General features: G+C 47.4%; 1 protein-coding gene across 1 annotated transcript; it reads left to right on the top strand.

Annotated features, from left to right (window-relative positions):
• The first annotated feature begins 21,232 nt into the window (after positions 1 to 21,232).
• Positions 21,233 to 26,393, top strand: LOC123113747 (GDSL esterase/lipase At1g09390). The gene is made up of 5 exons (XM_044535061.1): positions 21,233 to 21,783; positions 24,798 to 24,983; positions 25,085 to 25,239; positions 25,342 to 25,612; positions 25,797 to 26,393. The coding sequence occupies exons 1-5, from the start codon at positions 21,330 to 21,332 to the stop codon at positions 26,045 to 26,047; spliced, it is 1,317 nt and encodes a 438-aa protein (XP_044390996.1). The 5' UTR covers positions 21,233 to 21,329; the 3' UTR covers positions 26,048 to 26,393.
• The last annotated feature ends 1,142 nt before the right edge of the window (positions 26,394 to 27,535 follow it).

Raw genomic sequence — 27,535 nt, 5'->3', positions numbered from 1 at the left:
CATATGGTAACACGAGCAAACAAAAGATCAAACGAAAGAAGGGCGAAAGAAAAGGCAAATATTTTCAAAAATCGTATTAGAGGTGGGGAGAGGAAAATGAGAGGCGAATGGCGAATAATGTAATGCAAGAGATGAGAGTTTATGATGGGTACTTGGTATAGCTTGACTTGGCGTAGATCTCCCCGGCAACGGCGCCATAAATTCTTCCTGCTACTTCTTGAGCTTGCATGGGTTTTTTCCCTTGAAGAGGAAAGAGTGATGCAGCAAAGTAGACTAAGTATTTCCCTCAGTTTGAGAACCAAGGTATCAATCTAGTAGGAGACAACGCACAAGTCACCGAATACCTGCACAAACAATCAACATTCTTGCACCCAACGCGATAAAGTGGTTGTCAATCCCTTCATGTTTACTTGCAAAAGTGAGATCTGGTAGAGATAGATAAACGGTAAAGTAAATATTTTTGGTATTTTTGGTTTATAGATCGGAAAGTAAAAGATCGCAAAATAGTAGATCGTAAAATAGTATGATGGAAAATAGAACTTATATGATGGAAAAGAGACCCGGGGGCCATATGTTTCACTAGTGGCTTGTCTCAAGATAGCAAATATTACAGTGGGTGAACAAATTACTGCCAAGCAGTTGATAGAAGAGCGCATAATTATGATGATATCTAAGTCAATGATCATGAACATAGGCATCACGTCTGTGTCAAGTAGACCGAAACAATTCTGCATCTACTACTATTACTCCACACATCGACCGCTATCCAGCATGCATCTAGATTATTAAGTTCATAAAGAATGGAGTAACACATTAAGTAAGATGACATGTAGAGGAATTAACTCAAGCAATATGATGAAAACCCCATCTTTTTATCCTCGATGGCAACAGAACAATCCGTGCCTTGCTGCCCCTACTGTCCTTGGGAAAGGACACCACAAGATTGAACCCAAAGCTAAGCACTTCTCCCATTGCAAGAAAAACCAATCTAGTAGGCCAAACTAAACCGATAATTCGCAGAGACTTGCAAAGATATCAAATCATGCATATAAGAATTTAGAGAAGACTCAAATAATATTCATAGATAATCTAATCATAAATCCACAATTCATCGGATATCGGCAAACACACCGCAAAAGAGTATTACATCAAATAGATCTCCAAGAACATCGAGGAGAACATGGTATTGAGAATCAAAGAGAGAGAAGAAGCCATCCAGCTACTAGCTATGGACCCGTAGGTCTGTGGTAAACTACTCACGCTTCCTCATAAGGGTAATGGTGTTGATGTAGAAGCCCTCCGTGATCGAATCCCCCTCCGGCAGGGTGCTGGAAAAGGCCCCTAGATGGGATCTCACGAGCACAGAAGGTTGCGGTGGTGGAAAAGTGTTTTCATGGCTTCCCCTGGTGTTTTTGTGGTATAAGAGTATATATAGGAGAAAGAGCTAGGTCAGGAGAGCTCCGAGGGGCCCACGAGGTGGGGGCGCACCCTACCCCCCTGGGCACGCCCTCCACCCTCGTGGCCACCTCGTTGCGTCTCCTACTTCGTCTCCAAGTCTCCTTGTTTGCTTCTGGTCGAAGAAAGATCATCATGAAAGTTTTATTCCGTTTGGTATTCCTTTTCTGCGAAACTCTAAAACAGGAAAAAAAACAGAAACTGGCATTGGACTCTAGGTTAATAGGTTAGTCCCAAAAATAATATAAAATAGCATATAAATGCATATAAAACATCCAAAACAGATAATATAATAGCATGCAACAATAAAAAATTATAGATACGTTGGAGACGTATCAAACCCTGACCGCACCACCCATCCATCGCCATGTCGTCCGTCACCTTGTTCAGCTCCACCATCAACTCCAACCTGTTCGCCGACACCAACTGAAAGTGCAACTAATCCCTGGGTGGTTTTGGTAATTCTTAACAACATATAGCTCATTGAACTAATACTCTGTCAAGATGATCATTTCAGAAAGTTCAATGATTGGCATGGCATGGACTAGATATGTGGACCCCTCAAAATGCTAAGGACATATATTGGCAACAAGCTCAAGACTCTACATTTTCACTTTAGTGATCCAAGACCACATTGAGTCCATAGCAATATCGGTGTCACCGAACTGTGCCTTGGTCTGGCCGAGATCACTAGTTTAGACACAGATTGTTGCTTCGGTGTCACCGAGTTTAACAAATCGGTAGCTCCGATATGCTTTTTGTAGAAAACTAAAACTAAGTTTTTGACTCAATTGTTTTGCAAAAACTATGCACTTTGTGATGCTCATCCATTCTACCACATCTACAACTATTCACAGGGTCAGCTTGCAGTGTCAGAATGTCTGATCAGAGTGACAGCTAGAATAAGTCTAAGGAGCAGGTGAATCTGAGTGAGGGCACTAGTCCCTCTGGCAACTATGTTGAGGGGAGCAGAAGCACTTCCGGCAACCTGCCTAAGGCAACAACAAGGCAGAGGAAGAAGAAAACCTTAGATTCAGAGGATGTGGATTTTGAAGTTGAGGAGGTGACCTCAAAGAAGAAAGTGCTCAAGAAGGAATATGGTGCCGCTACTAACATCAAGCCAGGCATGAAGAAGAAAGCCCCTGCCAGAAGTGTGACAGTGTTAAAAGCTAGAGCATCAACACAAGAAACTATGGAGTTTACTCTTGAGACCAGAGAAGAAGGTGATGGAAAGAAAAGAAAGGAAAGGGTCAGGAAAACTTTTGCCAAAGTGATTGGAAAGCCATCAATGGTGATAGATTCTATAGAAGAGGAGGAGGTAGAGCAAGATGCACCTCCTGCCAAGTCTCAAAAGCTGATGGGGGTGCCATCAAGTCTGGGGTTGCTCCTTCAAAGCCCAAGACTGCCCCTAAAGCTCCAGCTCAAGCTTCCAAGTCTGCACCAAAGAGAAGCACTAGAAACATTCCTGCTACAAAGAAGAACAAGGCCCAAGTGCCTGAGATTGAAGAAGAAGAAGAGGAAGCCCAAGTGCTCAGAAAATTGAAGCCATAGATACCAGATCATGATGACTATCATCCAGTGGCTGAGAACATAAAGGAGAGAAAGGATGCAGGTCTTAGACTATGGAGACACGCATATCCCTATGTTGTGAGGAGAAGAACTGCTATGGACTACAGGTTTCACACCAAGGAATAGCAGTACTTCTATGAGACTGTGCTCCTAGATAAAAAAAAGCCCATTAGGTGTGACATGAAGTGGGTGGACTGGAAATACATTGATGCCAATGAAGACCACTTTCCAAGAGTGCATGAGGGCTTCAGACTAAATGGAGTTGACACTTTTGTGGGTCAGAAATTGACCAAGTGGAATGATGAGCTTATCACGCAGTTCTATTCAACAGCTCACTTCTACCCAGATGTCACGATTGTTTGGATGTTTGAAGGTACTAGGTACCAGTCTTCTATTGTTGAGTGGGCCAAGCTCATTAATGCCCCTGAAGAAGCTGAGAAAGACATTGATGTCTATGCTGAGCGCAAGAAGGACCACAACTCCATGGCCAACATTTATAAGGAAATACCTGACAAAGCCTTGGAGATACATAAGCTAGGCTCAATGTACTATTTGATGTCAAGATTGGCCACCATGAACACCATTTTGAGGCACACCTTGTTGCCCAAATCAGGAGATCACAGGATGATCAGAGGCCACTCCATCAACTTGCTTCAGCTATTTGATTTGCCCCAGAAGTTCAAAGTGATGAGTTTGATTGTTGAGACCATCAAGAGAACAACTGCTGATCAGAAGAGATCATGTGGGTATGCTCCACACATCCAGATGATGTGTATTTGTTGGACAAAGAGCACCTCCCTTGAGGCCTGACTTTGAGGACAAAACAGTTGTCATGAATGTTGAAGATCCCACATCAGTAGAGGCTCAAGAGAAGAGGCAGAAAGCAAAAGCTGAGAAGGCAACAAAGATGTCAAGTGCTGAAGAGGCTTCACAGGTTTTCCTCAAGTCAAAGCAAGATCAACTTGGATATATTATTCAAACTACTTTGAGGATTTAGAAAGGATTGGCCACCCTGACTCAGAATCAAGAGAGCCTGGAGAGGATCATTGAAACAAAGTTCTATGATCTTGACTTGAAAGTGACAGAAATGCAAACAACAATTGAGAATCTCTAAGAAGAAGCTAAAGAGAGGAAAGGGAAAGCAACCACAAAAGTGTTTCAGAGAGTGCCTAGGGCACAGAGATCTGCAGCAGTGCCAATGACAGACACTAGAGCTACTGTGTCAGCACCTGCAGCCACAGCTTCAGTTGCCCCTCCAGTTGCAACTCCACCCGCTGCATCAACTTCAACAGATGCATTCGTCCTTGGAGTCCTCTAAACGCCACCACCTGAAGATCAAGCTTAGATAGCCGCATAGCACTATGCATTTTCAAGATTTTTGGTAACTTGTTGCCAAAGGGGGAGGAAGTGTATAGATCATAGGCTTCGAGAGAGAGAGAGAGAGCTTTGCTTCTTTTGCTACTTATTTGCTTGCTTGCTTGGTTGATACTTTATGGTTATGTGTGTGATATACTTGTATGGTCATGTGTTTGATCATATCATACTTAATGCTTGTGCTTGGATGATGATATTCTCTATCTTCTTATGTATGATCATTCACCTTACCTTGGTGATAAGTGCATGTTCCTCTTTCTATCATTTTGAGCGCTCCACCAACATGTATGTGACATGGAAGAGTAACCCATGATCCTAAATTTTTTGTGCATTTGCATTCAAAAGAAAATCTTAAATAATGCACAAATTTAGGGGCGCTCTTGCTTATCACATACTTCTCAAAGCGACAATGTATTTCATTCTTTTTATCATTTGCCAAAGCTTTGATCTATATGTTGTCATCAATTACCAAAAAGGGGGAGATTGAAAGTGCAACTAATCCCTAGGTGGTTTTGATAATTCTTAACAACATATAGCTCATTGAACTAATACTCTTTCAAGATGATCATTTCAGAAAGTTCAATGATTGGCATGGCATTGACTAGAGATGTGGACCCCTCAAAATGCTAAGGACATATATTGGCAACAAGCTCAAGACTCTACATTTTCATTTTAGTGATCCAAGATCACATTGAGTCCATAGGAAAGCCAATACTATTAAAAGGGGATGAGGTGTTGCTTAATGGCCTGCTTGCTCAAAATGCTTAGTGATATGCTCCAAAACCCTCAACCATTTTCTCATTTCCACATATGTCCTAAACCTAAAAGTCAAACTTGGCCCCACCGATTTGATCTATCCGGCGCCACCGAGTTCATTTGACATAGCCACTGCCACAAACCCTAATGGCTTCGGTTTCACCGATAGGGATCTCGATCTCACCGAGATGGGATTGCAAACTCTCTGTTTCTTTTTCTTAACGTTTCGTTCTCACCGAAATGAGCAATCGGTCCCACCGAGTTTGCAATGCAAACTCCCTATTTCCTTTTCGTAACGTTTCGGTCTCACCGAAATGAGCAAATCGGTCCCACCGAGTTTGCCTGACCAACTCTCTGTTTGCCTATTATTGAAATCGGTTCCATCGAGTTCATGTGATCGGTCTCACCGAGATCAAGTTATGCCCTAACCCTAGCACATTGGTCCCACCGAGTTGATCATGTCGGTCCCATCGAAAAGCCTAATGTTCACATTTTGAACTGAATCGGTCTGACCGAGTTTCACCATCCGGTCTCACCGAGTTTGGGAATCTGTGTGTAACGGTTAGATTTCGTGTGGAGGCTATATATACCCCTCCACCCACTCTTCATTCATGGAGAGAGCCATCAGAACGTGCCTACACGTCCAACATTCATTTTTTGAGAGAGAACCACCTACTCATGTGTTGAGACCAAGACATTCCATTCCAACCACAAGAATCTTGATCTCTAGCCTTGCCCAAGTTGCTTTCCACTCAAATCATCTTTCCACCATAGCCAAATCTATGAGAGAGAGTTGAGTGTTGGGGAGACTATCATTTGAAGCACAAGAGCAAGGAGTTCATCATCAACACACCATCTATTACCTTTTGGAGAGTGGTGCCTCCTAGATTGGTTAGGTGTCACTTGGGAGCCTCCATCAAGATTGTGGAGTTGAACCAAGGAGTTTGTAAGGGCAAGGAGATCGCCTACTTCGTGAAGATCTACCCAAGTGAGGGAAGTCCTTCGTGGGCGATGGCCATGGTGGGATAGACAAGGTTGCTTCTTTGTGGACCCTTTGTGGGTGGATCCCTCTGTGGACTCGCGCAGCCGTTACCCTTTGTGGGTTGAAGTCCCCATCAACGCGGATGTACGATAGCACCACCTATCGGAACTACGCCAAAACTCTCCATGTCAACATTGCGTTTGCTCCCTCCAAACTCATCCCCTTTACCTTCATATGCAATGATTTACATTCCGCTGCTATACTCTTAGAATTGCATGTGTAGGTTGTTTGCTTGAGTAGTGCTAAGTTGCTAAAATCTGCCAAGAATTAAAATTGGGAAAAGGCTAGGTTTTTATTTGGTCAAGTAGTCTAATCACCCCCCCCCCCTCTAGACATACTTTCGATCCTACACCAACCCTCCCGACGTCAACGACATCCGCAACCTCAACATCTACGAGCGGGTTTTGGTTCGTCTCTCCTAGATGGACTCCTCCTACTACGCGTGGAAGACATACTTCTCCCTCTTGTTCCAGGAGTACCACCTCATCGACCATGTGGACGGCTCCGTCGACACCAACCTCGTCCCCGACTTCCATGACTGGTCCACCATCGATGCCACACTCATCTGGTGGTTCTTCCTCAACATCTCATTGGACCTGTTTCAGACGGTCATGTAAGTAGGACAGTGATGACGCCCATGCCGTGTGGACCAAGCTGAACGAGCTCTTCACCGACAATCGTCTTCAACGTCACGTTTTTTTGCAGCAAGAGTTTTTTGGGTGCCACCAGGACAACTCCTCCGTCGACGGCTATTGTCGCCGCCTCAAGACTATCGCTGACGAGCTCCGCGGTATTGGCATGAAGATTGATGATGATCTCCTCCTCAACACGCTCACCGGTGGCCTCAACGAGGACTTCAGCAACGCCGCGGAGAACCTCTCCCTCATCCCTGAGCCCTCCTTCACCAAGTTCGTTGCGTACCTCCGGCTGGAGGAGCAGCGGATGAAGCAGGTGAAGGCGCGACCATCCACACCGCTCTCGCCGTCGGCACCACCCGTGGCAGGCCCCCGCTGCCCCGGTTGCGCCCACTCAGCCGCGCCACCAGGCGTCGTACCCGCCGCCGCACTAGCAGCCGCCGCTGCTGCCTCTCCCAATGCCCCCGTACGGGCCTCCCGCCCCTCCCGCACCACCCGCGAAAAGGCGCCGCAGCGGCCGGCACGGCGGCCAGCAGGAGCCGCAAACCGCGAGCACGCCTCGTCAGTAGCAGCCCAGGTGCCTCCTTCGTGGTCCGTCGGGTATAACCCATGGACCGGTGTCGTTCATGCATACACCATGCCGGTCTCGCGGGCTCCTGTGCCGACCCTTCCCGTTTCGAGTCCGCCGGCGCATCATGCATACTACGCAGCTCTGCAGCCCTATTGAGGGTACCCACCGCCACAACGGAGTGGCGATTACGGCTTCTTGATGACATCTCTGTCACCTTCGGCGGCGCTGCCACCGGCGCCTTGGGATCCGACGCATCTTGTCGCGCTGCACACCGCCCCACAACTACACTGGAGGCGGCGATTGGTACATGGACACCGGGGCCACGGCTCACATGTTTGCTCATCCTGGTAATCTTGCCTCCTTCACTCCCGTCACCACCGACCGCCGCATCATTGTCGGCGACGGTTCCACCCTTCCCATTACACACGCCAGGCACACTTCTTTTCCTTCTAATTCCATGCCTTTATATTTGTCTAACATACTTGTGTCTCCTCATCTAATTAAGAATCTTATTTCCGTTCGTTGTTTCACTCGTGAAAATCCTGTCACTGTTGAACTTGACGAGCTTGGTTTTTGTGTCAAGGACGCTCGAACCAGGATGGTACTGCACTGATGTGACAGCCCCGACGAGCTCTATCCGGTGCGCTTGCCTTCATCCGCCACCACCACACCGGTTGCTCTCTCCGCTGGCATCGATCTCTGGCATGCTCGTCTGGGTCATCCCAACCCCGTCACCCTTCGTCGTATTCTTAGGAGTTTCAGTTTCAGTTGTAATAAGATAGAGGATCACACTTGTCATGCTTGTCGTGTCGGTAAACACGTTCTTCTTCCGTTTAATAACTCCACCATCATTGCTTCTTTTCCTTTTCAGTTGATTCATAGCGGTGTGTGGACCTCTCCAGTTCCTAGTAATTCGGGATATTTATATTACCTGGTTATCCTTGATGATTATTCTTATAATGTGCGGACTTTTCCTCTGCGACGAAAGTCAGATGCACTCTCCACTTTGACGGCTTTTTACTCCTATGTCAGCATGCAGTTTGGGCGTCCCATTCTTGCTCTTCAGACCGACAATGGAAAAGAGTTTGACAATCTTGCTTTCCACACTTTTTTGTCGCACCATGGCACAATTTTTCGTCTCATATGCCCGTATACTTCACAGCAGAATGGTCGAGACGAACGCGTCCTCGCACGCTCCTGTTTCATGCTAATGTGCCGCCTCGCTTCTAGCCAGACGCACTTGCTACCTCATCACTTCTTCTTAACCTTCGACCCTATCGCCCGCGGTGGAATTACGCACCTCATCACCTCCTATTTGGTACATCATCATCTTATGATGGTCTGCGTATTTTTGGGTGTCTTTGTTATCCTAGCACCTCCAACACTGCTCCTTATAAACTTGCACCATGTTCTGTTGCATGCATCTTCACCTGCTACCCTTCTAACTCCAAGGGCTATCGGTGCTACGATCCCGTCTCCCACCGTGTGTTCACCCCCCGACATGTTTACTTTGATGAGCACGTGTTTCCATTTCAGCAAGTACCCTCGGCTATCCCTCCCTCCACTGATGATGTGGGAGCCATGACGCCTCGCCCAGGGCACTCGCGCGCCGCTCTTGGCCCGCCCACTGGCTTTGAGGCGCGTCACCTGTTGGTGCCTTTCGGTTCGGCGCCCCAGACCGCGGCACTGGTGCCTGCAGTCCCGGCACCTTTGACGCCCCTTTGCCCACGGCTCCGGTGCCCTCTGCACCCCGTTCGCCCGCGGCCTCAGCGCCCTCTCCCACCATGGCCCCAGCGCCCACGGCTCTGGTGCCCTCTTCGGCCCCAGTGCCTGATACGTCTCCAACGTATCTATAATTTTTGATTGCTCCATGCTACTTTATCTACTGTTTTGGACTATATTGGGCTTTATTTTCCAGTTTTATATTATTTTTGGGACTAACCTATTAACTGGAGGCCCAGCCCAGAATTGCTGTTTTTTGCCTATTTCAGTGTTTCAAAGAAACGGAATATCAAACGGAGTCCAGACAGAATGAAACCTTCGGGAACGTGATTTTCTCACCAAACGTGATCCAGGAGAGTTGGACCCTACTCCAAGAAGTGCCAGAGGCGGTCACGAGGGTGGAGGGCGCCCCCCTGGGCACGCCCCCTACCTCGTGGGCCCCCTGCTGCTCCACCGACGTACTCCTTCCTCCTATATATACCTACGTATCCCCAAACGATCAGACGAGGAGCCAAAAACCTAATTCCACCGCCGTAACCTTCTGTATGCACGAGATAACATCTTGGGGCATGTTCTGGAGCTCCACCGGAGGGGGCATCCACCACGGAGGGCTTCTACATCAACACCATAGCCCCTCCGATGAAGTGTGAGTAGTTTACTTCAGACCTTTGGGTCCATAGCTAGTAGATAGATGGCTTCTTCTCTCTTTTTGGATCTCAATACAATGTTCTCCCCCTCTCTTGTGGAGATCTATTTGATGTAATCTTCTTTTTGCGGTGTGTTTGTTGAGACCGATGAATTGTGGGTTTATGATCCAGTATTATCTATGGAAATATTTTATTCTTCTCTGAATTCTTTTATGTATGATTGAGTTATCTTTGCAAGTCTCTTCGAATTATCCTTTTTGGTTTCGCCAACTAGATTGGTAGTTCTTGCAATGGGAGAAGTGCTTAGCTTTGGGTTCAATCTTGCGGTGTCCTTACCCAGTGGCAGAAAGGATTGCAAGGCACGTATTGCATTGTTGCCATCGAGGATAACAAGATGGGTTTTTTATCATATTGCATGAATTTATCCCTCTACATCATGTCATCTTGCTTAAGGCGTTACTCTGTTTTTAACTTAATACTCTAGATGCATGCTGGATAGCGGTCGATGAGTGGAGTAATAGTAATAGATGCAGAATTGTTTCGATCTACTTGTCTCGGACGTGATGCCTATATACATGATCATTACCTAGATATGCTCATAACTATGCTCAATTCTGTCAATTGCTCAACAGTAATTTGTTCACCGACCATAGAATATCTATGCTCTTGAGAGAAGCCACTAGTGAAACCTATGGCCCCCAGGTCTATTCTCATCATATCAATCTTTATCGCTTTATTTACTTTCTTTGTTTTTACTTTGCCTTTTACTTTTCACTTTGCATCTATCTATCAAAAACACCAAAAATATTATTTATCATCTCTATCAGATCTCACTCTCGTAAGTGATCGTGAAGGGATTGACAACCCCTAATCGCGTTGGTTGCGAGTAGCTATCGTTTTGTGTAGGTACGAGGGACTTGTGCGTGGTCTCCTACTGGATTGATACCTTGGTTCTCAAAAACTGAGGGAAATACTTACGCTACTTTGCTGCGTCATCCTCTCCTCTTCAGGGAAATCCAATGCAGTGCTCAAGAGATAGCAAGAAGAATTTCTGGCGTCGTTGTCGGGGAGGCTCACGCAAGCAAGTCAACAATACCAAGTACCCATCACAATTCCTATCTCTCGCATTACATTATTTGCCATTTGCCTCTCGTTTTCCTCTCCCCCACTTCACCCTTGCCGTTTTATTCGCCCTCTCTTTCCCAATCTCCTCCTCTCTTTCCCGTTTGCCTTTTTCCCGTTGCCTTTCTGTTTGCTCATGTGTTAGTTTGCTTGCTTGTCGTTATGACTACTCTCATATCTTCTCTGTTATCCCCCAAGAATGAAGTTCTAAATTTTAAGCAAAGGGAGGGAGAAAATCTGAAAGACGCTTGGTATAGAATTTGCAATGCTCAAAATAGATCTACCAGGAAGCAATCTACTTCAGTTCTTCTTCATAATTTTTACATAGGTGCTAATCCTTGGTATAGATATATCCTTGATACCATTACCGGATGGAATTTCTTGGGTAGCCATACTTTTGATTCTTATAATGCTTTAATAGATTTATTTGGCTCACCACCTCTTTTGATTAACGGAACTACGTTAACTTTGGAGCATGTTATGCAAAGACTTGAAATTATTGAGAATAAAGTTGCTACCACTGAATCAATTGAAAATCTGGATAAAAAGATCCACAATCAAATTACCCAATATGTATCTAAGGTAGGAATGACTTTGAAAAATATTAAAGAAAAATAACCCATAGTTAACGAGAAAATAAATCTAGATTCCACAAGAATAGATAAACTTGAGGGTATCATTACCAACTTGGGAACCGCTTTTTCTTCCGTACAAAACACTCCAAGTTCGTCTACTAAAAATACTAAGCTCATTTATGTTCCTAAGAATAAGGGTGAATCATCTAGTAAGGAAACTGCGGATCTTAAATCTATAAGTGTTCATCCCAATCTTTTTACCATCATTAGGAACCTTTTGCTATGAATGAATTTTTCGATCTTTTTCCTGAAAATTTGACGATTACCAGAAAGAAAGAAAATTCTAAAGGAGGTAGATGCCTCATTGAAGAATTGCCTACCAAAGATGGCAATACCTAGATCTATCCTTGCTTTTATGCCTAGCTAGGGGCGTTAAACGATAGCGCTTGTTGGGAGGCAACCCAATTTTATTTTGTGTTTTTTGTTTTTGCTTCTGTTTAGGAATAAATAATCCATCTAGCTTCTGTTTGGATGTGGTTTTGTCTTTTAATTAGTGTTTGTGCCAAGTAGAACCTATAGGATAACCTACGATGATAGTTGATTTGATTCTGCTGAAAAACAGAAACTTTGCACGCACGAATATAGTTATGTTAAATCACTGAAACGTGCTTTTGCGTTGATTCTTTTTGATGTTGTTCAATAAACAAATTTTCCAGGACTTCCTATTTTGTTAGCATTTTTAGAGTTCCAGAAGTTTGTGTTAGTTACAGATTGCTACAGACTGTTCTGTTTTTGACAGATTCTGTTTTACGTGTGTTGTTTGCTTATTTTGATGAATCTATGGATAGTAAAATAGTATATAATACATAGAAAAGTTGAAATACAGTAGGTTTAACACCAATACAAATAAATAATAAGTTCATTACAGTCTTAAGTAGGTCTTTGTTTTCTTTCTCTAACGGAGCTCGCGAGATTTCTGTTGAGTTTTGTGTTGTGAAGTTTTCAAGTTTTGGGTGAATTCTTTTGATGGATTATGGAACAAGGAGTGGCAAGAGCCTAAGCTTGGGGATGCCCATGGCACCCCCAAGATAATCCAAGGACACCAAAAAGTCAAAGCTTGGGGATGCCCCGGAAGGCATCCCCTCTTTCATCCACTTCCATCAGTAATTTACTTGGAGCTATATTTTTATTCACCACATGATATGTGTTTTGCTTGGAGCGTCTTGTATTATTTGTGTCTTTGCTTGTTAGTCTACCACAATCATCCTTTCTATACACACCTTTTTAGAGAGCCATTCATGAATTGAAATTTTTTAGAATACTCTATGTGCTTCACTTATATCTTTTGAGCTTGATAGTTTTTGCTCATAGTACTTCACTTATATCTTTTGAGCGTGATAATTTTTGCTCTAGCGCTTCACTTATATCTTTTAGAGCATGGTGGTGGATTTGTTTTAAAGAAACTATTGATCTCTCATGCTTCACTTAGATTATTTTGAGAGTCGTTAATAGCATGGTAATTTGCTTAATGTTATTATACTTGGTATTCAAGATATGTGAAACTTTCTTTTGAGTGAATTGAATACTAAGATAAGTTTGATGCTTGATAATTGTTTTGAGATATGGAGGTGATAATATCAAAGTCGTGCTAGTTGGGTGATTATGAATTTGAGAAATACTTGTGTTGAAGTTTGCAAGTCCCGTAGCATGCACGTATGGTTAAAGTTGTGTAACAAATTTGAAACATGAAGTGTACCTGGCTTGTGCATCCTTATGAGTGGCGGTCGGGGACGAGCGATGGTCTTTTCCTACCAATCTATCCCCCTAGGAGCATGCACGTAGTACTTGATTTTGGATGGCTTCTAAATTTTTGCAATAAGTATATGAGTTCTTTTGACTAATGTTGAGTCCATGGATTATACACACTCTCACCTTTCCGCCTTTGCTAGCCTCTTCGGTACCGTGCATTGCCCTTTCTCGCCTTGAGAGTTGGTGCAAACTTCGCAGGTGCATCCAAACCCCGTGATACGATACGCTCTATCACACATAAACCTCCTTATATCTTCCTCAAAACAGCCACCATACCTACCTATCATGGCATTTCCATAGCCATTCCAAGATATATTGCCATGCAACTTCCACCATCATCATCATGACATACATTACTTTTGTCATATTGCCGTTGCATGATCATGTAGTTGACATCATATTTGTGGCAAGGCCACCATGCATTATTTTTCATACATGTCACTCTTGATTCATTGCACCATCCCGGTACACCGCCGGAGGCATTCATATAGAGTCATATCTTGTTCTAAGTTTCGAGTTGTAATCCTTATGTTGTAATCAATAGAAGTGTGATGATCATCATTATTAGAGCATTGCCCAAAAAAAGAAAGGCCAAAAAAAAAGAAAGGCCCAAAAAAAGAAAAAAGGGCAATGCTACTATCTCTTTTTCCACACTTGTGCTTCAAAGTAGCACCTTGTCCTTCATGTAGTGAGTCTCATATATTGTGCTTCAAAGTAGCGCCTTGTTCTTCATGTAGTGAGTCTCATAAGTTGTCTTTTTATACTAGTGGGAATCTTTTTATTATAGAACTTGGCTTGTATATTCCTACGATGGGCTTCCTCAAATGCCCTAGGTCTTCATGAGCAAGCGAGTTGGATGCACACCCACTAGTTTTTGTTTGTTGAGCATTCATAGCTCTAGTGCATCCGTTGCATGGCAATCCCTACTCCTCATATTGACATCAATTGATGGGCATCTCCATAGCCCGTTGATTAGCCTCGTCAATATGAGACTTTCTCTTTTTTTTGTCTTCTCCACACAATCCCCATCATCATATTCTATTCCACCCATAGTGTTATATCCATGGCTCACGCTCATGTATCGCGTGAAGGTTGAAAAAGTTTGAGATTATTTAAGTATGAAACAATTGCTTGGCTTGTCATCGGGGGTATAGAAGTTGGGAACATCTTTATGTGACGAAAATGAAGCATAGCCTAACTATATGATCTTTGTAGGGATGAACTTTCTTTTGCCAGGTTATTTTGAGAAGACATGATTGCTTTGATTAGTATGCTTGAAGTATTATTATTTTTGTGTCAATATGAACTTTTGTCTTGAATCTTTCGGATCTGATATTCATACCACAATTAAGAAGAATTACATTGAAATTATGCCAAAGTATCACTCCGCATAAAAAAATTCTCTTTTTATCATTTACCTACTCGAGGACGAACAGGAATTAAGCTTGGGGATGTCTGATACGTCTCCAACGTATCTATAATTTTTTATTGCTCCGTGCTACTTTATCTACTGTTTTGGACTATATTGGGCTTTATTTTCCACTTTTATATTATTTTTGGGACTAACCTATTAACCGGAGGCCCAGCCCAGAATTGCTGTTTTTGCCTATTTCAGTGTTTCGAAGAAACGGAATATCAAACGGAGTCCAAACGGAATGAAACCTTCAGGGAACGTGATTTTCTCACCGAACGTGATCTAGGAGACTTGGACCCTACTCCAAGAAGTGCCAGAGGCGGTCACGAGGGTGGAGGGCGCCCCCCTAGGCGCTCCCCCCTACCTCGTGGGCCCCCTGCTGCTCCACCGACGTACTCCTTCCTCCTATATATACCTATGTATCCCCAAATGATCAGACGAGGAGCCAAAAACCTAATTCCACCGCCATAACCTTTTGTATCCACGAGATCCCATCTTGGGGCCTGTTCCGGAGCTCCACCGGAGGGGGCATCCACCACGGAGGGCTTCTACATCAACACCATAGCCCCTCCGATGAAGTGTGAGTAGTTTACTTCAGACCTTTGGGTCCATAGCTAGTAGCTAGATGGCTTCTTCTCTCTTTTTGGATCTCAATACAATGTTCTCCCCCTCTCTTGTGGAGATCTATTCGATGTAATCTTCTTTTTGCGGTGTGTTTGTTGAGGCCGATGAATTGTGGGTTTATGATCCAATATTATCTATGGAAATATTTGATTCTTCTCTGAATTATTTTATGTATGATTGAGTTATCTTTGCAAGTCTCTTCAAATTATCCTTTTTGGTTTCGCCAACTAGATTGGGTTCTTGCAATGGGAGAAGTGCTTAGCTTTGGGTTCAATCTTGCGGTGTCCTTACCCAGTGACAGAAAGGGTTGCAAGGCTCGTATTGTATTGTTGCCATCGAGGATAACAAGATGGTTTTTTTATCATATTGCATGAATTTATCCCTCTACATCATGTCATCTTGCTTAAGGCGTTACTCTATTTTTAACTTAATACTCTAGATGCATGCTGGATAGCGGTCAATGAGTGGAGTAATAGTAGTAGATGCAGAATCGTTTCGATCTACTTGTCTCGGACGTGATGCCTATATACATGATCATTACCTAGATATGCTCATAACTATGCTCAATTCTTTCAATTGCTCAACAGTAATTTGTTCACCCACCGTAGAATATCTATGCTCTTGAGAGAAGCCACTAGTGAAACCTATGGCCCCCGGGTCTATTCTCATCATATCAATCTCTATCGCTTTATTTACTTGCTTTGTTTTTACTTTGCCTTTTACTTTTCACTTTGCATCTATCTATCAAAAATACCAAAAATATTATTTATCATCTCTATCAGATCTCACTCTGTAAGTGACCGTGAAGGGATTGACAACCCCTAATCGCGTTGGTTGCGAGTAGCTATCGTTTTGTTTAGGTACGAGGGACTTGTGCGTGGTCTCCTACTGGATTGATACCTTGGTTCTCAAAAACTGAGGGAAATACTTACGCTACTTTGCTGCATCATCCTCTCCTCTTCGGGGAAATCCAATGCAGTGCTCAAGAGGTAGCCGTGCCCGCGGCTCCCGGCGCCCTCTTCGGCCCCGGTGCCCGCGGCTCCGGCGCTCTCGGCACCCTCTTTGGCCGTGGCCTCATCGACCTCTTCACCAGAGACTGCAGACTCACCACCCGTGGTCGGTCCGGTCACTCGTGCCCGTACGGGCGTTTTTTGCCCGAGCTCGCGCTATACTTCGGACGAGTACGTCCATGTGGCATCCACCTCTACGCCGTCGCCGTTGCCATCCTCCGTTCGAGCCGCTCTTCGTGACCCGCTCTGGATGACTGTGATGCAAGAGGAGTTTGATGCCTTGCTGCGCAACCAGATGTGGCAGCTTGTTCCCCGTCCTCGGCACGCTAATGTGATTACCGGGAAGTGGGTCTTAAAACACAAGCTCCGTCATGATGGTACCCTTGACCACTATAAAGCACACTGGGTTGTTTGTGGTTTCCGGCAACGTGTTGGCATCGAATTCACCGACACCTTTGCTTCGGTTGTCAAGCCTGGGACGATTCGCACGGTTCTCCACCTTGCGGTTTCCCTTGCTTGGGCGGTGCACCAGATGGATGTCTCCAACGCCTTCCTTCACGGTCACCTCGAGGAGCAGGTCTTCTGCCAGCAACCCATGGGGTTCGTTGATCCAGCACATCCTGACCACGTGTGCCTGCTCTCGCGGTCCTTGTACAGTCTCAAGCAGGCTCCTCGCGCTTGGTACCAGCGCATCGCGGCATTTCTGCACCAGCTCGGGTTTCGCTCTACCCGCTCGGATGCATCACTCTTAGTCTTTCACCAGGGCTCCGACACGACATGCCTGCTGCTTTATGCTGACAACATCATCCTGATGGCATGTACAGCTGGTCTTCTCAGTCAGCTCACTGCCTGTCTTCGCGCTGAGTTCGCCATCAAGGACTTGGGTCCTTTGCACTACTTCCTCGGTGTTGAGGTGGTGTGACGTCCGGATGGCTTCTTTCTTCACCAGCAGAAGTACGCCCATGAGCTCCTGGATCGCGCTGGCATGCTTAACTGCAAGCCCGCTGCTATGCTTGTTGATATGAAGGCCAAGCTCTCTGCCACGGATGGTTCTCCTGCTTCGGATGCTGCATTACCGGTCTATTGTTGGAGCTCTTCAATACCTCACTCTGACTCGACCGAAGATCCAGTATGCCGTCCTGCAGGTGTGTCTTCACATGCATACTCCTTGGGACGTTCATTGGGCCACTGTCAAGCGGATTCTCCGCTATGTTTGTGGCACTATGGACCTCAGCGTCACGCTTCACGCCTCCACCGACACGGTCCTCACTGCCTACTTCGATGCCGACTAGGCGGGTTGCCCCGACACTTGTCACTCCACCTCGGGCTACGTGTCTTCCTTGGACCCTCGCTCATCTCGTGGTCGTCCAAGCGGCAACCTATGGTCTCTCGATCCAGTGCTGAGGCTGAGTATCGTGTTGTGGCCAACGTCGTCGCCGAGTGTGCCTGGCTTCGCCAACTGCTTCAGGAGCTCTCATGTCCTGTCGACCGTGCTACGGTGGTCTACTGCGATAACGTCTCAGCGGTCTACCTCTCCGCCAATCCGGTTCATCATCGTCAGACCAAGCATATTGAGTTAGATATTCATTTTGTTCAGGAACAGGTGGCTCTTGGCCATATTCGTCTTCTACACGTTCCTACTTCCCAACAATTTGTAGATAACATGACCAAGGGCTTGCCTACGGCGTCATTTGACGAGTTTCGGTCCAGTCTTTGCGTCAGCAATGATGCCGCTTCGATTGCGAGGGGGTGTTCAATATATGTGTTGTGCATATTGTGTACTGGGCACACCTCCTAGTTTCCTTGTATATTTAAGGTCGTGGTCCATCGTTGTACATCATATGTACGTGCGATTGCACCTGAGTAATACATCGTGCAATTTTCATATCATACAATTTTGAACGAGATGAACTATAAGAATTGAACGAACATCTACATCATGCATATATGATTCAAAGCTTACATGCTATAATGTGGTATTTATTCATAATTTGGTTGTCGAATCTCATGTGTGCAATGCACGTGCACCTTAGAGCATCTCCAGTCGCGCCCCCAACAGGCACCCTCCCCCAAGCGAATTTTTAGCGCCGGTGGCCGAAAATCGGCTCAGTCGCGTCCCCAGGACCTCGTTTAGCACCGGTTTGGGCCAAATCCAGAGCCGGCGATCCCACCCTGAACCCAAGCGACCGGGTGTCACCTGGGGGCGCCAGCAGAAGCGAAAAGTGGCATGGGGCTGCTCTGTCGGCGAGAGGAGCCCCTTTTCCCGCCGTTTCCTCTCACTTCCCCCCTCGGCTTCCCTCTCATTCTCCATTCCTCCCGCCAAACTCCGCCTCCTCCCTTACAAGCCGCCTGCCATGCCGCCGAATAAGTACATGATGCCCCGCGCCGCGATGGATCCCACAACCGCTGCTGTCGCCCAGCTGAAGCAAAGGAAGCCAAGGGTGCCGCCGTCCAAGCCCTTGGGCATGACCAACACCGATTGGAAGGCGGATGTGCAACGCCGGGAGGCCGTCACCGCCGATAGGCGCAACAGGGCTAAGAAGGCCAGGGAGAAAGCGGCGCACGCAGCGGCCGCGGCGGCAGAGCGGGTGGAGCGCGCGACTGAACAAGCCAGGGCGGCTCGCGCGGCGATGATGAATCCACCCAGTGGGCATGGCCCGCACGCGGCCTGGAGCCAGCAAAGCGTCGGCTCTCCGGTCGGGTTCTCGTCGTCGCCACACCCATGGAGCACGCCGTTGCCGGGCTATGCCGATGGCGACGTCCACGGTGGTTTCAACCCCAACATCACCTTTCCCCATGGGCGCCCGGTCCAGCGTACGCCCTCGCCCGCGTTCGCCGGCGTGCAGTACCCTCCGTACACGTACTCGCTGCCGGACTACGCAGCTTCACTGATGCCACCTCTCCGCCGTGGCCTCTACTCGCAAGCCTCCTCGTCGTCGCATCTTGGCAACGCCGACGTGGCGGAGGCCGACATGAAAGACATCAACGCAGCCGACTCAGCTGTCGCCGCGGCTTCCCCCGGGTTCACTACCCAAGACGGCTCGATTGATCTCGGTGACATGGACGCCGAGCTCGACTACGGCGAGGAAGAGCCGGAGGAGGAGGAAGAGGAGGAGTCGGCGCCGACGAGGAAAAGCAAGAAGAAGAAGCAGAAGAAGAAGAAGAAGAAGAAGAAGAAGAAGAAGAAGAAGAAGAAGAAGAAGAAGAAAGTGGCGGCCAAGACCGGCGAGCCGCGCATCAAGTGGGCGACCAAGGAAGATGAGTGCCTCGCCGAAGCATGGAAGGTCGTCTGCCTCGACCCGACCACCGGCACAAACCAGAGCTTCGACACGTATTGGTACCGCATCACGGCCGAGTTCGACAAGCGCAAGCTGGTCGACCCCTACTTCAAAGGCGTTCACATGCAGCGGGAGTCAAAGGCGATGGCGAACCATTGGGGGCTCATCCAAACGGCATGCAACAAATAGCATGAGATCGTCGAGGAGGTCGCGGCTCGCCCAGAGAGCGACACCAGCGTCGAGGATCAGGTACAGCACGCCGCCCTCTCCCTGTTCCTCTCGTCATGCGCGTGCCCGTTTGCGCTCCGCGCCGACTGATGCCCGCTCTTCAGCGCAGCTGCTGCGCATGTTCGCCATGTACCGCGACGACAATGCCGACCAGGAGTTCAAGTACCTCCACGTCTTCAAACGGATCCACAAGTGCACGAAGTGGGCGGATATACGGTGCACCCTCGCCAAGGCCAAGGAGACGTACAAGCCGGACGCACCGACACCGAGAGTGGCAGACGGGCGTCCGGACGGCAACGAAAGGGCCAAGAAGGCGAAACACGTCGAGTCGGCTGCCGCACGCGTGCAAGAGTCCATCGAGCACTGCCTCGCCGTCGCCAAGACCAGGGCCGCCCAGCGAGAAGAGGAAACTGAGGCGAGGTGGGCTGCTTTGATGACGAACAGCGCCGTCAAACTCGACTTGCTCCGGTCCAACGTCGCGCGAAGAAGAGGAACAACGACCTGGCTTTCTTGATGGGCGGCACTGACATGCTCCAAAGCGGCGACGAGAAGCTCAAGGCGTGGTTCTTGGCGGAGCGAGGCCTCATCCTGAACCAGATACCGGCGATGCCAACGCCGACACCGACGCCGACGCCGCCCCCGACTGACGATGTCTCCGCGACGCCCAGCAGCACAGAAGCTGCGCCGACCACTCCAGAAGCCGCGTCGACTCCTCCCAGCCCGCGCACGCCGCCGACGACGCCAGAGGTCGAGCTCGACATTTGATGCATTCCTTTCGTGTCCTTCCTTTTTTTATGCGTTGAACTACTGCCTATCCTTTCATTTGATCGCCGAACTGTGGCACTGAATCGCCCAACTATTGCGATGATCGCCAGATTATGCTTTTTTTTCGAGCGGAAACGATCGAGTTTGAATATGGGGCGCGTGTCTGGCGCCTTGGGGGCGGCACCTGGGGGCGTGGCTGGGGCGAACCGAACCCCAGGTACCAATCTAGCGCCGAACGGCTGGAGATGCTCTTACTAGTAGGGGTAAGTGTATGTGAGCAACTTTAATTGTATTGTGTTAAAAGAAAAACCTCCTGCTCGGAAAAAGAAGACCATACTAGTAAGAACATACTTCCTTTTTTAAAAAACTTTTTGGGAGGGATGTGTGTATGTACCGAAGCAGGCCTCAAATAACAATAGCCAAGCAAAAGGCAGATATTTTTGCTGCTTTTTAGCTTACGCTTTGGCTAGTTGGTCTAGAAATGAAAGTCACGAAAACAAAAGGTAAACAGGGGAACGCACCAACCCCTCCACATGTTTTGTGTACTGTGGTTTCTTTATTTCGAGCTTTCTCTTCGTTTGAAGCATTGTGTTATGTGCATTGAGAGATAAATACAACACTGTATATAAACAACACACACACAGACAGAGAGACAGACAAGAGTCGCACACCAGAGAGCACGGAGGGAGAAGACCGACAGCGGCAGTGGCTAGCTAGCCAGGGAAGGCGAGCCATGGCGAGCGGGCCGAACGGGGGAGGCAATGGCGGCAGCGGCGGCGGCGGCGGGCTGGTGAAGAACATGAGCCTGCTGCGGCTGCAGTACTACTGCGTGCTGGGGGCGGTGGCCGGGGCCGTCCTGTTCGCGACGCTCCGCTACATGCCGGCCGCCGGCAGCGGCGCGGCCCTCTCCACCACCTCCGCGCTCGCCACCGCCGCGGCGCCCGCCGGGGCCGGGGCGGGCGAGCACAGGAAGATCAAGGGGACGGCACCGGCGCCCACGAAGGCGGCCGCGAAGGTGGTGACGAAGCCCAAGGAGGTGGTGGTGTTCAATTTCGGCGACTCCAACTCTGACACGGGCGGGGTGGCGGCGATAATGGGGATCCGCATCGCGGCGCCGGAGGGGCGCGCCTACTTCCACCACCCCACCGGGCGGCTCTCCGACGGCCGCGTCGTCCTCGACTTCATCTGTGAGTAGCTCCCCGCGTTCCCCTCTCCTCTCCCACCGTCACTTCAGGCAAAGTAGAAATTAATTATGTAGATTTAACCAAGTGCTAGCGCTAATTTTATACTCCTACGAGTAGTAGTGTTTTTCTTTTGCGATGGAATTTACTACTACTACGTACGATAGATTAATCCACCGAATGTCTTGTCGGATAGCGTAATCTATCCCCAATATGCTTGGCCGCATTGGGAATCGAATTTGTGGGGAGGGAGAGGGCGCGTTTGAACTGAAAATTACTAGTAACAAGGTTGGTGGAAGAATTGGAAATCATGGTTAATCGCTGGCATTTGAATTGAAAATCATTTCGCTTTCATTAATGCTTTGGTGAGAGACTACACTACAAGATTGATTTTTCTTGACCGTCGTTGGAGCTCAAAACCATAACCATGGTGTGGCCTGCCATCAGCTGAAAAAACACGAACGCGGTCCAATGTGTACGTTGTTTTCGCCTTCCCCACCATACCGTGTGAAAGTTTTGCCGGCCAAATCGTGACCTCCATGCATCTACTGCTACCCAGCTAGCATGCCATCGCATTTCTTCCACGCCACCGAATCAACTTGGTCTGGCGGATTCCGTTGGTTTTTGACGCGTTCGGCTTGACGCCAAAAACTTGGGCGAGACGGGTCTCTCCGCCGCTCTTGTCCCGTTTCCACGAGGAACCAGGCTCTTTGGGCCATGGCCGTCGCGGGGGAGGTAGATCCACTCCCGAATTGATCGCGAACCAACGTGTGATGGCAGCTGACGCCAAAGTCCATACGTCTGTCTGTCTGTCCGTTCGCTCTCATGATGCGCACTGACCGACCTCTGGCCGGAAAGAAAGAAAGAAAAGCGAGCCGCTTGTGTGGGAACACGGAATCTCATGCCAGGTTTTGAAGCATCCTCGTGCGGTTGTTATCAAGCGCCAACCCAACAACCCCGCACTAATCTAAATCAACTACTACTAGGTTTAGCTTTCGTTGAAAGAAAGGAAAATAAAAGAAATATAGATTGTAGGAGTAGAATTATTGCTCGGTTAAGCATTGCAGAAGGGTGGCATGCATATCCATCCAGGCCCAGCCAGTGGTTGGTGAAGGCGCCGCGCTGGCCGCTGGATCCGATCGCACGACGCCGACAGCTCCTCTGCCTGCTCGGCCGGGTTCGTCCCGTCACGCACACACACAGGCGCCGCACCTGAGCTTAATTATCGTAGCGTAGGCACTACCCTAAGCATCATCGTATCCATGCCGAACTTGACACTAGAGCGGAGTGAGTGGGGTGAGTGACCACAGTATGTACGTAGGTTTTCAGATAACGCCTTCCCAGAACAAGAAACGTGTTGCCGATTATGGATTCGATGGCAACGACGAGGACGAAGGATAGGAGGGCGAGTGGAATTGTGGCAAACGGCGATCTCTCACTCCTAGTTGGCTGGGAATGCCTAGCGAGGGGTGGGTGGCACCGGCACGTATCGAGTTGGCTGGGAATGCCTAGCGAGCAAGGGAGGGGCAACGTCACGTAGCTAGCTGCAGCAACTCTTCACCCACTCCTGAGTCCTGACTCCTCCTTTTTTTATAAAAAAAACACCCAAAAAATCACATGCTGCGCTAGCGCTAGCATCACGGACGCATCACATGGCTCGATCAGTCAAACCACCGGCGGCTACCGCTCTGCCCATCTTTTAGCCACCTTTTTGGTCGTTCCCTGCACATGGCTACCGGCCACGTAGTAGTAAAATTTCTACTCCGTGGTACGCGCTTTGATCCTTTGAGTGGATGCTGGGGCCCACTCCCGCACAAGGAAGGGAAGTCGAGTTGAGTCGCACCTTCTTCCGTTCGAGTCTTCGAGAGAGAATCAATGTCCCGGCCGGGCGGTCCCCATATGATATGATCATATTATCGTGCCCGTCGGAGCGAGCGATCCCGACAAGGCCGCACAACAAGAGATGATCCGCACCGACGCAACAATTTCCTAGCAGTACTGTGATACGTTTGTCGTTGTGGTTGTCGGTTGGACGAAGAAGCGCTCGAGTCTTCCAGCCAGGCCTCCCGCATTGATGCCGCGCCAGCCTCGCTCACCCACCAAGCAGATGAGAGAGGCCAAAAGGTTTCGGATCCATCCAGATGGTTCCCCTGTGTTCCAAACGTTGCGCTGTGGAACTCGATGATCGGAGGGCCTGCGATGAGTGGCCATGGTGACCGTGCACTCGAGTTCTTCCAAAGGATGCTCGGAAATGGTTACCTGCCAAATCAGTCAACCCAGTCGATGCAGCACCACGGGGTCGAGCCACGGAGAGAGCACTATGGTGGGTGCCTAGCCGATCTCCTAGTCCTACTGGTGTAAATGCTTGTGAGTGTGCTTCAGTCTCTGACAGAAGTAGCTTCTCTGTTAACTGGTGAGGCTATCTATGGCAGTTTCATGTTCTCCGGTGGCAAGAACACAAGCTAGCCACGGGAACCACATAACGCTTTTTTCTGCACATGTTAGTGTTTATTCTTCTGCTCCACTTGCTACCTGCAGCGACTGCTGTTTAAGTGCAACTTCTTCTTGCCATAAAGCAAAAAAAAAAAGTCTAAAAAAAACATTGCACCTGTAAAATGCCAAAAACACGACAGAATTAAGAAGGATTAAACATAAGAGTACCACTCACGGCAAAAATGCCTTGCAGTTTACTACTCCTGTACTATGCAAGTCAATACTATCGTGTGGACTCGATCAAACCCCTCTCGACTTTGAGCTCAACAGCTCACCTGCATTGTTGTATTTTTTTATTTATTTTTTTGCGGGCGCATTGTTGTATATGGATGGAGAATCTTTTTCATAGGGCACAAGTGAGGAGTTTTGGATAAACAACACATGTCCTGCCCCATATGTGTGTTTTTTTACTACTTTTTCCCATTGGAATGCGGAACATTTGCAGAAATAAACTTGAGATTCTCAGTTTTCGATGCTTGACCTGGCTGACAGTATAACGGTTTGCTCTGCCATTTTCTCTTCTTCAGGTGAGACCTTAAACACGCACCACCTGAGCCCCTACATGAAGCCGCTGGGTTCTGACTACAGCAACGGCGTTAACTTTGCCATCGCCGGAGCGACTGCGACGCCAGGGGACACGCCGTTCTCACTTGACGTGCAGATCGATCAGTTCATCTTCTACAGGGACAGATGCAACGACTCCATCACAAGAGGTTTGTTCCGTCTCGATCTAACCAAGGTTTCCGGTTTCTTTTTACGCACCGTCGTCTCAACTGACAAACCTGTTGGTTATTTCCTGGTGAATGTCATTCAGATGAGCCCGCCCCACTCAACATGCTAGATTTCGAAAGAGCTCTGTACACCATGGACATTGGGCAGAACGACATCACTTCCATTCTCTACCTGCCCTACGACGAAGTGCTCGCAAAGCTTCCCCACTTTGTTGCCGAAATTAGGAAAGCCATCGAGGTACATACATATGGTTCAGAGATGGATTTCCATAAATTCTGAAACAGTGGTTAATTACTCCGTGAAACGACCGTTGAGTGCTCAACCCTTGCGAAACTGCAGATTTTGCATAAGAACGGGGCGAGGAAGTTCTGGATACACGGGACAGGTGCGCTGGGATGCCTGCCGGCGAAGCTCGCGATGCCGAGGGCCAGCGACGGCGACCTCGACGAGCACGGGTGCATCGCCAAGTTCAACAACGCCGCCAAGAGGTTCAACACGTTGCTGAGCGAGGCCTGCGACGACCTGCGGTTGCTGCTGAAGAAATCGTCCATCATCTTCGTGGACATGTTCGCGATCAAGTATGATCTCGTCGCCAACCACACCAAACATGGTAAGTTACGATGCAAATAAGTTGCAAAGAGATCATCATTTGGTAATCGTTGTTCGTGAATATAAACCTCTGCTACCTGTAAAAAAATTGCGCAATTTTGTCATGCTGAAAGTGTAGGAGACTGAATTTGTTCGTCAGTGCAAAGCAGTTAGATTAAACTTCTTTGCTTCCTGTGGATTCTCAGGGATTGAGAAGCCATTGATGACATGCTGCGGCCACGGAGGCCCCCCTTACAACTACGACCCCAAGAGGAGCTGCATGGGCGACAGCAAGGACCTGTGCAAGCTTGGCGACAAGTTCATCAGCTGGGACGGGGTCCATTTCACCGACGCCGCAAACAGCATCGTTGCCTCCATGGCGATCAGCGGCGAATACTCCGTTCCTAGGATGAAGCTCACCAGCTTGGTCAAGCCTGCAAAGGCCAAGGCTTCGTAATGATGCATCCATCCAGTGAACCCAATGCTTTGAGATATAGGAATGATGAAGGTGAAGGTACTAACAAAACTAACCCCCAATGAGAGTTCATCGGAAGTCCTTAATCACAGACTCGCAGTCACCGTAAAAAATGGGACTTTATTTTTTCTTCTTTTCTTTTCCTTTCTGTATAATTGAAGTGTGCGTATATTCTAGGGGTTAAGTTAATGCATATGCAGGTTGTCTGTGGACTGTGGCTCTGTGCCATATATGAACTTGTCTACAAAATTTTCCCTCAAAAAAAAAACTTGTCTACAAAATTCTGAAGTTTGATCAATAAATATTAAATAGAGATGAGTATTTAACATGCTTTTATCGGTTTTTCACTTGCAAAAATGAATAAAATCTTATCATTTTGTGGCACAAAAGCTAAGCTAAAAATCTTACTAGAGCCTTGCTTCGGTGCACACACACACACACACACACACACACACATAACGTATGAGGGCATTTTGGTCATAACGTATGAAGCTCACCAGCTTGGTGAAGCCTGCCAAGTCCAAGGCCTCGTAATGATGCATGGATCCAGTGAACCCAATGCTTTATCGAAAATCCAAATCTGAGCCCGAGCTCATCTGCACCTGCGCTCACCAAAAAAATCAAAATAAATACTAAAAAATTCAAAAAATTCCAAAAAAAATTGGGATGGTGGACAATTTGATGCGTGAGGTGCGCCCCAATTTTCAAAATATTTGGACTTATGTGCAGCTCTCAGCAAAAAAGACAAATCGAAGGTCTGTAAAAATGTGTACTGTTCATATACTGTTTTGGTCTGATTTGTCTTTTTTGCTAAGAGCTGCACATAAGTCCAAATGTTTTGAAAATTGGGGCGCACCTCACGCATCAAATTGTCCACCACCTCAAATTTTTTCGGAATTTTTTGAATTTTTCTGAATTTTTTACGAATTTTTTTTGAACGGGTGCAAATGCACCCGGGCACCGAAACGCCGCACTCATGCTTTATATAGGAATGATGAAGATGAAGGTACTAACAAAAACTAACCCCCAATGAGAGTTCATCGGAAGTCCCTGATCAGACTCAGAGTCACCGTGAGAAATGGGATCTTATTTTTCTTCTTCTCTTTTCCTTTCTATAATTGAAGTGTGCGTATATCCTAGGGGTTAAGTTAATGCATATGCAGGTTGTTTGTGGCTCTGTGCTATATATGAACTTGTCTAAAACATTCTGAATTTTGATCAATAAATATTAAATAGAGATGGGTATTTAACATGCTTTTGTCGATTTCTAACTTGCAAAAATCAATAATATGTTATCATTTTGTGGCACAAAAACTAAGCTAAAAATGTTATTATTGTGAATGAAGATCTAAAGGAGAAGAACTCTCATCGTTGTGTCTGAGGAGGAATTTTTTTTTTTTTGAACTTTACGGGGGTGGGGGGGGGGAGTTTCCCCCCACCTGAATATATTGCATCACGGGGGCTAGGCCC

This window comes from Triticum aestivum, chromosome 1B (assembly GCF_018294505.1).
Source record: "Triticum aestivum cultivar Chinese Spring chromosome 1B, IWGSC CS RefSeq v2.1, whole genome shotgun sequence".
Classification (NCBI taxonomy): Eukaryota; Viridiplantae; Streptophyta; class Magnoliopsida; order Poales; family Poaceae; genus Triticum; species Triticum aestivum.
Note: the sequence above shows the minus strand (reverse complement) of the source record. Positions and strands in the feature narration are given on the sequence as shown.

What these genes read in the sequence shown, in the direction of transcription:
- LOC123113747 (XM_044535061.1), top strand. Translation starts at nt 21,330, where the DNA reads ATGGCGAGCGGGCCGAACGGGGGAGGCAATGGCGGCAGCGGCGGCGGC. An exon ending in CGTCGTCCTCGACTTCATCT is followed by an intron (nt 21,784 to 24,797) that starts GTGAGTAGCTCC and finishes TCTCTTCTTCAG; the next exon opens with GTGAGACCTTAAACACGCAC. An exon ending in CGCCAACCACACCAAACATG is followed by an intron (nt 25,613 to 25,796) that starts GTAAGTTACGAT and finishes GTGGATTCTCAG; the next exon opens with GGATTGAGAAGCCATTGATG.